Below are 14,943 nucleotides of genomic sequence, written 5' to 3' on the forward strand. Positions count from 1 at the left end.
TTTTGCAAATTTTCAAAGAGATTTCATCTCATTTTTCGGTCAATCGAGCCTCAAGCTCCACCGTTTCTACTTCCGATCAACGGGGAACCGTTTCGGGTTTTTTCTACGCCCCTCAAGGGCGAAATTTTCATCGAGTTTCACTTCACAGAGGCTTCCGGAAGATCTTGAGGCCTAACCCGCGTGGACATGGCCCAGGAAAAAGGAAACACGACGTCCGGACCCAACCTCTTGAAGAGCTGCCCTGGATGTGGACTACAGAATGTCTTCAAGGAGGGTGAACATTCTTGATGTCTCTACTGCCTTCATAAAGACAAAACGTATGTGGAGAAGGACTGTGCGTTTTACAAGAACATGTCCGAGCGGACGATGAGGGATCGTCGTACCCACCTCACCAACTGGCTGGAGGGGAATAGCCCAGCAGCGGATGAGAAAAAGTCGTCCGATCAGTCTTCTAAGTCCTTTGAGGGCGCTCCGGCGACGCTCCGGCGACGGGGGCCCAACAAAAGGCTAAGCACCGCGAGTCCGCAGGCACCGGGAGCGCCGAACGGTCGGGCTCCTCGGCTGCCAAGCAGGGTGCAATTTCACCGACGCCATCAACGCGAGCCAACGCTCTGGCTTGGGGAAGGGAAAGCGATGAACCCGGGTAAGTTTCGGGAGAAGTCCCGGTCGATCCCGACAACAGCCTAGGGGGAGCGAGGCGGTGACCCTCCCCCCAAGGTGAAGACCTCCAGCGCATCCCAGGTCGTTAAGGCCTTAATTCACCCAGCTAAGGCCTCTATCGAGGGAGTCGTGGCGGCCCTGGCGAAGCCTGTGGAGGCTACCCCAGTGGAGGAGTCCTTGTGGCGTAGAGTTTCCCTGCCACCGCGGAATGAATCCTCTTTTCAGCCCATCGATAAGACCCCGTGAAAACCCCGGTGGGTAAAGAGAGGAGGTGCCCGGTGGCCATCACGGTCACGGATACAGCCTTTGAAGAGGAACTGGCTGGAGTTGTGAAGATCCCAAACAAGAAGTTCAAGGAGATCCAGTCCCACGCGAAGGATCCCGAAGAGGCGGATGAGGAAAGCGATGGCGGTGGCGACGAGGAACACGTGGAGGCGGAGGATTCCACTCCCCAACTATTGCGCCCATCGCAGCCGGTCCCTGGGCCTCAAGACAACTCAGGGGCGATCTTGATGTCAATCCAGGCCTTGTGTGTGGAGATAAGGACAAGGTTGCTCTTACCACCAACGGACGACCCAGCAGAGCCTGGACCATCGGAAAGCCCTCCAAACAAGCGTAGGAGAACTCATCCACCCCCTCCTTTACAGCCTTCTCAGCCTGCACAGCCTTCTTCCCCGTCCCCTGAGCCTAGGGATGATACGGGAACAGAGACAGCCACGACGGGGACAGATGACGACGGTGGTGACGACGGGATGGACCTTCCATCACCACCTGCTCGGGCCTCCCCGTCCGACGAAATCGGCTCCTTTCAAGCCATGATCGCCAGGGCATCCAAGCTCTTCCAGCTCTGCACCGTGAAAGAGAAGAAGGAAGGTTTCCTCTATCAATGATGGGAGGCCAAAAGGAAGATGGTCCTCTCAGTCCCGTTATTCGACGACATCTGGGACGAGGGGCTGTTGCTCATGAAGAACACATCCACGGCCCCTGCCAAGAGAGACCGGTACGAGAAGAAGTACCAGGTTCCGGAATCCGCCCCCAAGTGCCTTAGGGCGCAGCCTACCCCAGACTCGGTTGTCTCTGTGTTGGCCAAGAAGAAGGCGGCGGGGCAACGGCGTCAACTTCGGAATCTCTGTTGGACGGCGAAGGGAAGAAACTGGACGCCATGGGACGACACTCATCTTGTCGCGGCGACTACCATTAAAGCGGCCAACGCCCTCGCGATTGTGGCCCGCTACGACAGGGAGCTATGGTTTAAAATCGCTCCCCTACTGGTTTTCCTCCCGGACAACAAGAGGGCAGAGGCCCTATAGATTCTATAGGAAGGAGAGGTGGCGTCGGACCATGCCATAACGGTGGCCACGGACATTGCCGACACCGGCTTCCACCAGATGGGCAACAGTGTTTGCTGTCGCCGGCGCGGTTGGCTCAAGGCAACCGATTTCCGTCAAGACGTGCAGACCAGGGTCCTGGACATGCCCTTCGACGGAAACAACCTGTTTGGCAAGGCAGTCGACGAGTCGCTGCAAGCCATCAATGCCGACACGGAGACGGCTCGTGCCTTAGGCGTTCTTCAACAACGACGGCCGCCCTTTCGGGGCTCCGGAGGCAAGCAAGGTGCCTCCAAGAGATTCGGAGGCAGCTCCTTCACATACCACCAAGCGGCCCGCTCCTCATCACAGGAGGCCTACAGGGTACACAGCAAGCAAGGAGGATCTCGTCGCCAAGGAAGCCACAGCAGCAAGGGCGCCGCCAAGCAGGATTGAACCGGCCGTAGTGTCGGGCCCCCACCTGAGCACCCCGGTGGGAGGCCGGCTGGCGAACTTAGTCAGCGTGTGGGAGTCCATCTACACCGACCGTTGGGTGCTGCATGCCCTGGCCCGTGGGCACACACTGGAATTTCTAAGAAAGTGTCCCTGTATTCCACCTGTGGCCAGAAAGGAAAACCACAACCCACAACTATTACTGGAGGTACGAGCGATGCTAAAGAAGGGAGTCATCAAACTCGTCCCAAAGAAGCTCCGGGGCTCCGGAGTTTACTCGCGGTACTTCCTCGTAAGGAAAAAAAACAGCGGTTGGTGACCCATCCTGGACCTTCGTCGTCTAAACAAGTACATCAGGTCCCAGAAGTTCCGGATGGTCACCCTCCGGCACGTGCTGGGACAACTGGAGGGAAGGTAACTTCCTATCGTCGCTGGACTTGGAGGACGCCTACTTTCACATCCCCATCTTGAAAAAACATCGAATGTTTCTGCGATTCGAAGTCCAAGGACGGCACTACCAGTTCAAGGCCCCTCCCTTCGGACTGAAATCCGCACCCAGGGTGTTTATCAAGTGCCTAGCACCAGTGGCAGCGCGGCTGCACCTACAGGGGATCCACATCTACCCATACCTGGATGACTGGCTCATCTGGGCAGAGTCAAGGGAACTCCCCGTCGAACACACAAGGAAGACCGTCCAACTGCTCACGGAACTGGGATCTTCAACTTCACAAAATACCACCTGGTACCGTCACAAGTCGCCCTGTTCCTGGGAGCCAAGCTCGACACAGTGGCGCGAACAGCATCTCTGTCGGAGGAAAGGACAAAGGCCATCCTAGGCCAGGTGCAATGGCTGTCGACCATGGACGTGGCCAAGGTGAGGTCCGTCAAGTCCCTGCTCGGCATGATGTCCTCCTGCATTTACATTGTGCGCCTTTGCAGACTACGGATGCGACCACTGCAGGAGTTCCTCGACGCCCATTGGATGCAAGCGACGGGCAACTTCGAAGACAGGATCTCACTCAACAAGACCTTTCGACAAGCGATCCGGTGGTGGGGCACCCGCACGCATCTGACGGCGGGTATGGACTTCCAGACCCCGGCCCATCAGGAGACGGTGATGACAGACGCCTCTCTGGAGGGATGGGGGTCTCACTCTGCTATGGATACAAATGGAAGAGATTCTCTGTCTGGTGCCGTGCACAGAAGATTAACCCTCTTCGGATTACGGCCCCTCAGGTGCTGCCGTACCTACTGTCGCTGGCCAAGGCGAGGCTGGCCCACGCCTCCATCAAGATCCATCCAGCAGAGATTTCCCGCTACTCCAGGACCCCAGTACGATCATCTCTCTGGTCCCATCGCCTGGTGAAGGAGTTTATGAAGGGACTGTTCTGGTCATTCCCGCCGGTGAAGGCTCCGGCCCCGGCGTGGGAGCTCAACGTGGTGCTGTCCAGGCTCATGGGGCCGCCATTCGAGCCTCTGCATCAGCACCGTTGAAATTCCTGTCCTGGAAGACAGCGTTTCTTGTGGCCATCACCTCCGCACGATGAGTGGGAGAGATCCAGGCCCTCTCCTGTAAACCTCCTTACTTGACTTTTCACGATACGAGGGTGGTGCTGAGGATGCACTCCTCCTTCATGCCCAAGGTGCCGTCGGACTTCCATCTCAACGAGCCCTTGGTGTTACCTGTTTTCTTCCCGTCACCTTTGTCACCGGCTGAGACGACTTTGCACTCGCTGGATGTGGCTAGAGCGCTGAAGTTCTACGTGGACCGCACGAAGAGTTTTCGGATGGCATCACAGCTTTTTGTGAACTTTGGACCTGTGAACCAAGGGAAGGCCCTCTCGAAGGCTTCTATTTCCAGATGGCTCTCCGGCTGCATCATGCACTGTCACCGGTTGGCAAACCGACCGTTGCCCGGCCGTTCTAGAGCCCATTCAACCAGAGCGATCGCTGCTACCAAAGCGTTCCTGTCTGGTGTGACTGTGCTCGACACCTGCAGGGCTGCTACGTGGAGGTCGACAAACACCTTCACGAGATTCTACTGCGTCGAATTGGTCCTACTGCCACTTTACGTGCTACCAAATCTAAAGATGGCTGCCAGAGGAGGGGCTTAGGTAGAGGGCAGTCATTGGCTGGAGGCAGTATGACCCAGAGACCAGTCATTGGTTACTAGTAGAAAGACAGTTCAGAAACTGAAACAGATTTTTTCTTTACCGAGGATTCCCAGCATGATGACGGGGAATATTCATGAGCATGTGAATCCATGCCAGACTCATGTTGGAGAACAACAGTTATAGGTAAGTAACTTGTTCCTTTCCCCTCGAGGGACGTCTGCGATCCGTTAATGGCTTTTATGACGTCCATCAAAGATATGTGGAGCTCTTCGTCTCCGTTCTCCCCATTTTCGGGAGTTGTAGTTGGGGGACTCTGGATGGGTCCGACCGTGTATAGGTCCATCTTGCTTTGGAGGGTCTGTCTCTTGGCTTTGTCCTTACCCATTGTGATGTTCGGGGCAAAGGGCGGTGTGACGGTGATAGGGTGTGATTCTTGGCACGTGTGGACCTCTCTGTGCCAGTAGTGACCCTTTTAGGGGCACAAGGTTGTGGCAGTGTTCTCCTCAGTGCTGGTTGCCGTGCGTCCACTTGTTTCTGGTGCCCTACAAGTGGGGGTGGGGGGTTCCTTTTATTTGCTCCTTGTGGGGTATCTCGCCTGGTTGCCAGGGGTGTTCTTAAGCTTTGGAGCCTCTGTGGGCTATTGTTGTGCGGCCAAGTCTGTAGGGGGATGTGCTGCTCAATTTGTCTCTGCGGGGGCGGGCAGCAGCCTGAGTGTGTGAGGCGCAGCCCCCTGAGTGGCCTGTGTTAGGTGGGTTTGTGCTCAATTTGCTGTGGGTTGATTGCTGCTGATGGTGATCTTTCTGCCCCTCTGTTTTGGGCTCCCCCTGCTCCCTACCCATGGTCCAGCGCCCCGGTGTCACAGACGTACCTTCTGCCCAGTGTTGGTCTGTTCCCTCCTGGGACTCCGGCTCAGGCGACCCTGCTTGTCTCTGTCTGCGTGTGTTGGTGCGCCCCCTTGGCTGAAAAGGCGTTCCTCTGGAGTTTTCTGCTGGTGGGGGGGGTGTGGGTTGGCCTATAGTCCTTTCTAGTTCAAGTGTTTCTCCAGCCCCGGGATCACTGGGGTTTCGTGTCAGGTTCTGGTCCCCGTGACCTGGTGTGTTCACAGGTGCCCCCAGGCAGAGGTCTCCCGTCTTAGGAAGGATGCTGTCCGGTGTGGTGGGAGGGGTGGCATCTCCTCTCCGCCATCTTCGGGGTCTGCTCGGCACAGGATCTCGAGTTGCAGTGTAGGCGGGCTGGTTCTGGCCCTCTTCCGTGTGGTGGCATCCCTTCTTGCAGGCCTGCACGGTGTCTGCTGCTGGCGTGTTGGCAGAGCCACTCGGTGTCCACTGGTGGGAGAGAGTGTGGGACTACTCACTTCAGACAGATGGAGTCTCGAGTGTGGGATTACTTGGGCATGGGCCCACAATGCATCCGCTGTGGGTGCAGATGCCTTTGCCTACGAAATCCTTCTCAGCGACGCTGTCCAGGATGAGGCTCTCTGTGTTGGGGAGGAATGGTAGCGGTCCTGTCAGCCTCGCCCCTGCCCCCAGCCCAGTGTGTTGGGGGGAGCAGTGCCCCTCACCAGCCCCCACTAGTGCTCGGGTCTCCGCTGTGTTTCACGCCTTGGCGCAGGCAAGATGGCGCTGGGGGCCTCCCCGAGGCGCCCCGCTCCTCGCTTATTTCTATTCCACCTTGCCACAAAGCGTGTGCGCCCCCGCTTCAAGGAGTGCTGCCCCCCGTTCTGGATGGCCAAACGGGTCACTGTGCTGCGGGGCAGGGGGGGCAGGGAGGAGGGCAGCCGCCGCCGCTTCTGGCTGCCTGTGGCCTCTGGGCTCTCAATGCTGTGGCGGCACCTGTTTTAGCCCAGTTGTGGCTTAGAGGGTCCGATTTTCGTTGGGGTTGCGGGTGCGGGTGCACAAGGCGCTCCGCCGCCGAAACATTCTGCTTTTCCCCCAAAGTGAGTGCTGGGGAACAGGAGTTTTCCAGGATATTTCTCGCGGCCGACGGGAGTGAGACTTTCCCGGGTCTTCATGCGTGGCTCACGCATGTGCCCTGAAGTAAGATTTTTAAGAATTTGTGAGACCTGTTAGTGTCTCATAGCCAATCTCAAGAGTTCGGGGTAAAAGGATACAAGAGTGGTACTAATGGGAAAGCGGGCGGTGCAGTATAAAGCAGAGAATCTGCAGTTTAGAGGTGTCTACCAGCAGACAAGCTGCTCCAGAACATCCCAAGACCTGTGAACCAGACATCAATAGGTTGACTGAGGTAGAAACAGTGCCTGGCCACCTGGGTGCTGGGAAGAACTCCCTACTGCACTGCCTCTGGACAAACTTGGCCACTGTTTAAAGTCTCTGCTTGCCTATTAAAGCCAGTGGCTTTTTTAGCCTCAGAATGAATTCTTGTTTGACAAAGACAGCAGGCATGTGAAGCCTCTGAAAGAACAGTTGCCTGACTGAGCCAAGAGGCCGGGGAAGTCTGAGAAAATAATGGCCACAAAAAGCCAAGAGGATAGTGAGGTCTCTGAAGGATGCTTGCCTTACAAAGGTCAAAAAGTGGCTGTGAAGAATCGTTACCCGTTACAACAGGTTACTTTAAGGGTCTGAGCAATATTTGTCTATATAATGTACGAGGATGCCTAGAGTCTCTAGAGGATATCTGATGGTTCCAGTCATGTGTGTGAAGATTTTGAGAAGCCTCCACATAATTGTCTTTGCACTAGTTAACCTTTACCTGACAAACCTTTTAAGAAAGAAAAAGAATTCTATTTTCCTGGTTTTCTCTTATTTTCCTGATAGTTCACCAAACAACGTTCCTTCTTTTTGCAAACTTTTCTTTGTTTACAATTTGTGCTGAAGCAGATTTAATAAACGTGAAACTTGATTACTGCACCCAGAAAACGTATGCAAAATTAATTTGGTATTGATGTCCAAATGACTTTTTGCCACATTTTAGGTGTCTGCCTTGGGTCTGGATCCTTCAGGTGCTCGTTTGGTGACCGGTGGATATGACTATGATGTGAAATTTTGGGATTTTGCTGGAATGGATGCATCGCTCCAAGCCTTCAGGTCCCTTCAGCCTTGCGAGTGGTATGTGTCGTGTCATCAGGATTTGTAAAATGGTGTAGGCTCTTAAAGCACATTTGTTCAGTTAAGCTTATCCATAGAAAAACATGTTGACTTTTCCTCCTGAACAATGTGACTGTTTGAAATCCACATTTTTGTTCCTACCTTTGGACACTAACCTGGACATTTATTATTATTGTAATAAAGTAGTATGCTTTATACTCCATTTGATTGTGGGCATAACTGGAGCAAGTGGAACTATATACTTTCGAAATAGAATGTAGTGAAATGTATTTGAAAACATGAAACCATCCTGCTGCTTTGTCACATGCCTTTCAACCAACCAGATTTGGCAGAATACACAAAGCTATCCCTGAACCAGTCTTCCTAGGTGAAATCTGTGACATTTTTGCATTTTGTTCACAGAATGACACGCGACTGCACCGGAACGGAAATGTCATCCGTAGCCGAAGACCATTGTATTTTAGCATTCCAAGCACAGAGGTTTTTTAGCTTGCCCCCTAATTGCATTAATTCATTTGTGAATTAAGTAGTCAGTTTGAGGCATAGTTTAACAATTTCCTAATTGTTTTTTTCAATGTTTAAAATTTAATTCATAACTCCTGTACAAAAGACCTGTGAAATAAGCATTCATTACTGGTTTTTTTTTAAATTAAATATTTTTATTTTATTTTGAAGCCAAACAAACACACTACAACTGTTTCAATACATAAAAGCATCATTAGACCAACACATTTTCATTCGAACTCCCCATCTTCCCGCCCCCCCCTCCCTTCCCATGAACTAGAGCCGGTTCTCACATGTCATTTACAGGAGCATCATCGGGTAGCACAATACTTAAGCAGTCATCATTTGAGTCCTCTGTTCCGTTGTTACCCTGGTGAGGGTTTGCCATAGAGGCCACCAATTGCCGCTAGGCCAGCAAGGGCCCTACTTCCTCCTCACCTCCCCTAGTGACCACTTCGAACCAGACTACAGATTCAGCTTCCGCCCACCTCAAGAGGTCCGCCCACCATAGCTCCACCCTAAGTCTCTGGGCCGCCTTCCAGCTCATGGCAATCCTGCGCTTGGCCAAAACACAAGCCAAGTCCTTCATCTTGCTTATGTGTTTTGAATGTCGGGGTCTAGGAAAAAACCCAAGCATGCATGACCAGGCCGATTCCACATCCAGCACCACCCCCCCACCAGCCAGTTTTGTCTTAACCTCATCCCAAAATCTGTGCACTTCTGGGCAAGCCCAAAACATGTGTAGCAGACCTGCATCCACCTCCCCACAACTAGGGCATTGCTGCGTAGCTGGTCCCCCAAACTTTGCAATCTTCCCGGGAGTCAGATGAGCCCTGTGGGTAACGTACAATTGAAGTTGTTGGAATCTCGCGTTCCGGGACACCTTTTTACGGTACCTCTGGGCCCATTCCCATTGCCCGTCTGTCATGGGTCCTCCCACCTCCTCTTCCCAATCTTGTCTCAATTGAAGCAACTCTTTCCCTGCTCTTACTCGCGATTCGCGCCCTCCCACCTCCTCTTCCCAATCTTGTCTCAATTGAAGCAACTCTTTCCCTGCTCTTGCTCGCAGGAGCTCGTATATCCTCGCTATTTCGTGCCCGCCCTCCGATACATCATACATAGTTTCCAGGGAGGCATCAGGGTCTTCCGCTAGCACTGTCTCGGGCCATCTTTCTCTAGTCTTTTTCACAAGCCTAGCGTAGGTTATATATTGGCCACCATGCACCCCCGTCTCTTCCTGCAACCTCTGAAAGTCCAATGCCTCCCCGCCCTGCCATATGTCCCCGAGGGTGGCCAGGCCCGCCCTGCCATATGTCCCCGAGGGTGGCCAGGCCTACCTGTTCCCAGTATCTACGGACCGATTCAAGTAGTTGAGAGTCGCTCCTGCACAGCGCCGCCAAAGGGGCCTGCTGGGAGTACGGCTCCGAATCCCCCCCAATCTTCCATGTCCTGTGCCAGATCTCCCAGCCCAGCCTCAGTAGCCGCCCCCTGCCCACCAGTTTGTCTCTACGCAACCACACCACTTCCATCAGAAAGTATGGGGCTGAGTCTCCACGCAGAAGCCTAGCTTCCGCCGAGTCTTCGGCCGAAAGATACCTGGCCACATACAGCAGCTGCCCCGCCAGGTAATAGAGTTCAAAATTAGGCAGGCCTACCCCCCCCACCCTTGTCACATGGGTTCTGGAACTTCCACAGAGCAACCCTATTCCTAGAGTTGCCCCACACGAAACCCCTACACACGCTGTGAAGTTTCGCGAATAGGCTCCTAGGTATCAAAAACGGGACATTCACGAAAAAGTGCAAGAGTCTAGGCAGGACCACCATCTTGAGCAAGGCCGCCCTCCCCATCATGATCAGGGGCAATCTAGACCAAAATACCATGCTGTTCATGATCCCCTCTATCGCTTTTTCCGTGTTATGCTTGTGTTCTGCCTCGACCCTGTGGTAAATATTTATTCCCAAATACCTAAATGTCACAGGCTGCCCTGGTATTGGCAGGACAGGCAGCCTCTGTACCGGGACCTTCCTATATCTGCCCAAAGGAAACAGACTAGACTTTCTAGGGTTCACCGATATGCCCGAAAGGGTGGCGTACCGTTCTAGTACCTCCAGCACATACTGCAGATTTTCTTCTGGATAACGCACATAAAGGAGCATATCATCCGCATATAGTGATATCAGGTGCCCTCCACTGACAGTGCTTATGCCCACCTCCCCATATTGTTGTCACAGGCATATTGCCAGCGGCTCTATTGCCAGTATATATAGCATGGGTCACCAGGGGCATCCCTGTCTGGTCCCCCTGCAAAGTTGCCAGGTATCTGAGACTGTGGACCCCGTTTTGACTCTCGCCATCGGGGTGCTGTAAAACAGCTGGACCCATCTGAGATATCCAGGTCCCATTCCGTACCCCTTCAGGGCCGCTTTCAGCCAGGGCCATCGTACCGAGTCGAAGGCCTTGACCGCGTCTAACGACACTATGGCCAACTCGCCCGTGTCCTCCTCAGTTTGGTCAATGATATGGTGTAGCCTCCTATGGTTATCGATGATGTTCCTGCCTGGAACATATCCCGTCTGATCTGGGTGTATCAGTTTTCCAATCACCTTCTTCAGTGTATTAGCCAGCACTGCCGTAAGTATTTTGCTGTCCTGGTTAAGCATGGACAACGCTTTGTAAATCCCGCACTCCACGGCCGGCTTGCCTGGTTTCAAGAGTGGAATGATGACAGCCTCGCGGAGGGACAATTGGAGTTCCCCCTGCTCATAGGCCTCGTTGAAAGTGGCAATCGGTGGCTGAAGTAGCTCTTGCATGTATGTTTTGTAGAACTCACTAGGCAGCCCATCCGAACCAGGCGCCTTGCAAGTGGGCAGATTCTGAATCACCACCTCCAGCTCATCCGAGGTGACAGGTGCCTCTAACTCCACGCGTTCTAGGTCATCCAGGGTGGGCAGCTCTATGTACTCCAATCTGTCCAGTATGTATTGACACATATCCTCCACTGTGTCCTCATACAAGTGTCTGTAAAACTTAAGGAACTCCTCATTTACCCCTTCCTGGGTGTTGCAGATGCAACCTCTCTCATCCTTAATCTCACTGATCACCGAGCGGGGGGGGTCTCACTCTTATACAGCCAGGCCAGCAGTCTGCCTGGCTTGTCGCCCCTGCGTGTATCCTCTCCGTATATTTCCTGTAATTGAGTCTGCACAGCCTATCCCAGAGTGCACTGCAGGACAACTGTAGCTCCTTTACTTTGGTTCTGTTATCATGAGCGGTGTTCTCACAACGTGTGAGATCCTCTAGCTCCCTTTCCGCTTCTTGGAGTTCCCTTTCGATACACCTCTGTAGCCCCTTAGCTTTGGAAATGGCTACCCCACGCACCACCAACTTAAACGCTTCCCACAGTGTGCCCACAGAGCGTACGCTTCCCGTATTTATATCAAAGTATTCTTCGATGGCATCCCTCAGGCCCTCCCGGAACCCCTCGTCTTGCAGAGCCTCGGTCCTGAGTCTCCATGTAGGGATGCCCGGTCTTGGGGGTGTCTCCAGTCTACCACCAAGGGCGAGTGGTCAGATAGTACTCGAGCCTTGTATTCCGCTCCCTCTCACTATCTCGGCTGTTACAAACATGTAATCTAGCCTTGTGTGCAAATCATGTGGCGCTGCGTAGTGTGAATACTGCCTATCGGTAGGATGCCGCCTTCTCCACGCATCCTTTAGGCCTACGTCTTTCAGTAAGGTACCCAGCGCTTTGGCCGCCGGTGCCGCTTTCCCTGCCCTGTCCTTGGACCTATCCATTCTGGGATTCATGGTACAATTGAAGTCCCCCCCCACACTACCGTACCCCCTGCCAGGGGGCCAAGTTTACTGTAGAGGGTCCTAAAGTAAGCCGCTGTGTCGTTATTGGGGGCGTACAAATTTATGATATGCACTTCCCTGTTTTCCAGGAGACCCGTTACCACCACCATTCTACCCTCCGGGTCCACCGTAGAGTCAAGCACCTGAAACGGCACATGAGACGCCACCCAAGTAATAACCCCTCTAGCGTACGCCGAGTACGCCGCACCCACAACATTGCCTTCCATTTTCTCCTGACCACCTCCAGCCTTTCCCTAGTGAGGTGAGTCTCCTGCAGCAGGGCTATGTCTACACGCATCCTCTTTAAGTACAGCATCACTTTATTACGTTTCAGGTAGCTGTAAAGGCCCCGTACATTCCAGGTCACAATTCTGAGATTACCCGATGCCATCTGGTCGGACTATCCCCATCCCATCTTTTCCCATAATGCTCCCCGTGCTAGTTTGTGTTCTGGCTCTCTCCCTTCACAAACAATACCCCCCTACCCCTCCAACTTCACACCACTGCACACAACTCCCTCCTCCCCCCTCCCTACCAACCCCCAACAATAGCCCAGCTCCATCCCTGGATCTCAGGCCTACCCACGTCTGGACCTGTCTCGTATCCGAGGACAAGGACCCCGTGGGGCGTCACCTGTCTAACGGTGACCTAACTAAGTGTACTACTATTGGGTTCAGAGGGTGCTTCCTAGAAGCTCCCAGTCATCTATTTAGGAGAAGTGCATTCAACGGGACCCGCCGGCGGATACCATGACATCCTCCCCACAAGCACAATATCATTCTATATTCCAGTCCCAATGTCATAACTATGGCCTCATGGGTGCCTCAGCAACGTGCTACTTATCTCCAGCCGCTTCTGTCTGGACATCTGGTTCCTGAGGTCGACCCTGCATATCCAACCACTCCATCGCTTCAGTCGGCGTCTCAAAGAAGAGGGATCTATTCTTATAAAACACCTTTAACCTGGCGGGGTAGAGCAACATGTAGCGATGGCCTGCTTCTCTAAACCTCCTTTTCACCGATCCAAAGTTCATTCGACTACGCTGTACAAGCAGCGTATAGTCCAGATACGCCGTTATTTTCGCTGACCCCCTTTCTATCGTACCTCCTTTCCGGAAAAATTCTAGAATCTTTTCGCGGTCACGATAGTTCAAGATCTTCGCGATCAATGGCCGCTGGGGCGGGCTCCTGGGGCCGGTCTCCAGGTCAGGGCCCTATGCGCCCTTTCAACCGCAAACCCTTGGGTCAGCTCCCCACCTGTAATCTCCTGCAAGAGCATGGTTTCAACGTATTCCGTGGGGTTCGGTCCTTCCATTCCTTCCGGAACACCCACTATGCGAATGTTGTTGCGCCTGGAGCGCCCCTCTACCTGCTCCGCTCTGTCCTCCAGATTGCCCACTCGTTGCACGAGGGCATGAAGCTCCTTAGCATGTGCATTGCACGCCTCCGTGGTCGGGGTCAACTCTTTCTCCAGTTCGCCAGTGTGCTCTGCGATCGTTCGCACGTCCTGTCGCAACAGGTTGACCTCTTCTTGGACCGCTCCGATCTTAAGGTCCAGGCCCTCCTGCAGCTCTTTCATGGCCAGGCCCAACTTCGTTTCCCAGGCCACCTTCAAGTCGGCAAATGCTGCCAGCACCTCCTGGTTAGTACCCGGTGGGTCTGTCGCCGCCGCAGGGGCCTCTTTGCTCTTGCCCCCTTCCGCTCCCGGGGGCGACCTGGCGAAGGCCTCCATCGTGGGCTGCTTGATCCGGGGTCGCACCACCTTGGAAGACATCCTGCTGCGTCGGTTGGGCACACGCGCCCAACTGTGTCTCCGGCGCTGCGGAGCGCCTCGCGGAGTCCGCTCGCCGGCCCCTCCTTCGCTCTGCTGGCACGCCACAATCCAGGGCCTCCTCGGTGGGGGCCCGCACTTATGTTCTTGCCACCAGCCAGAGACGCATACAATGCGTCCCTCTAGTTGGGCTTGCCCCGCTCTGGCCAGCTCTGTCTTCCTCAGCTCCACGGACCATTTATGGCCCTTTGTCCACGAGCGGCCATCTTGGGTGCTGCCCTTCCACTGCGCGACCGCCACCTTCTTCGAAGTCCAGTTCTTTGGATATGCAGTCTCCCTGGTGGGGAGGGCACTCACCATGTGCCCCCCACTTTCATGCACCCTTGGATGCACCGTGGACTCAATGTCCGCCGAAAACCATCACTTCTTCCCAGGATCAAAATCTGATCATCGGGAGCTCCTCCAAGGAACGTCCCCTCACGTAGCCATCAAGCCACGCCCCCAAGCATTCATTACTGGTTAAGTGTACAGACCTACATCACTCCCTCAAAGATGTGTTAGGAGAAGCATCACTTCAAACAAGGTTCAAGAGCAACCTCTATTTACACAGACCCGAATTGGTAAATCAGGCCTCATATCTTGTTTGCATCTTTCATCTTTCATCTACCTTGTCTATACCTGCATCCATGCTGAAAATGTGAATATAAAACAGGGTCTCCCATTTACCTCTGTCAGTCAATTCCCTGTATCACCACTAATTGGATCATGTCTCAGAGGCACCGTTCATTATCAGGCCTTTATGTTCTGTGTTACCAACTGATTGTCATATGTTAACTTTTGTTCCTGCATGAAATGCATCTTATCACCCCCACACTGTCCCTGGATGCAGCTACTTGCATCAGAGTGTATTTTACATCAGCAGTGGATCTGCTTAATTCGGAGTAAGGCGAAGTTAGCTTGCTTACTCAGTGTGTTTTCAATGCTTCAACTCTGTGAACTGCATAAGCAGTGTATAGGGAACAGCACTTATTTGTCAAACTAGTGTGTCTACTCCTTAAAGGGATAATATAATGTGCAGTTATGGGGTATGGTTCATAATACTCGTCCAGGTGGTGGTCTAATTTTGTTGGCCCATTTTGTCTTGGTTCTGTTCTAGATTATCATGGTTATGTTTCTTTAGGATTCTTGCTCTCAGGTACATTTTGGTGCATGTC

At 53.4% G+C, this 14,943-nt stretch overlaps 1 protein-coding gene across 3 annotated transcripts in view; it reads left to right on the forward strand.

The window, feature by feature from the left end:
- The window catches only part of WDR70 (WD repeat domain 70), a 2,341,596-nt gene that overhangs the window by 722,324 nt on the left and 1,604,329 nt on the right, over positions 1 to 14,943 (forward strand). For all 3 annotated transcript variants that reach the window (XM_069627151.1, XM_069627149.1, XM_069627150.1), the window contains exon 6: positions 7,466 to 7,599. In XM_069627151.1, coding sequence (XP_069483252.1) covers positions 7,466 to 7,599 — 134 coding nt within the window. The remainder of the gene's footprint in view (positions 1 to 7,465; positions 7,600 to 14,943) is intronic.

This window comes from Ambystoma mexicanum, chromosome 6p (genome assembly GCF_040938575.1).
Source record: "Ambystoma mexicanum isolate Mex_15411 chromosome 6p, UKY_AmexF1_1, whole genome shotgun sequence".
Classification (NCBI taxonomy): domain Eukaryota; kingdom Metazoa; phylum Chordata; class Amphibia; order Caudata; family Ambystomatidae; genus Ambystoma; species Ambystoma mexicanum.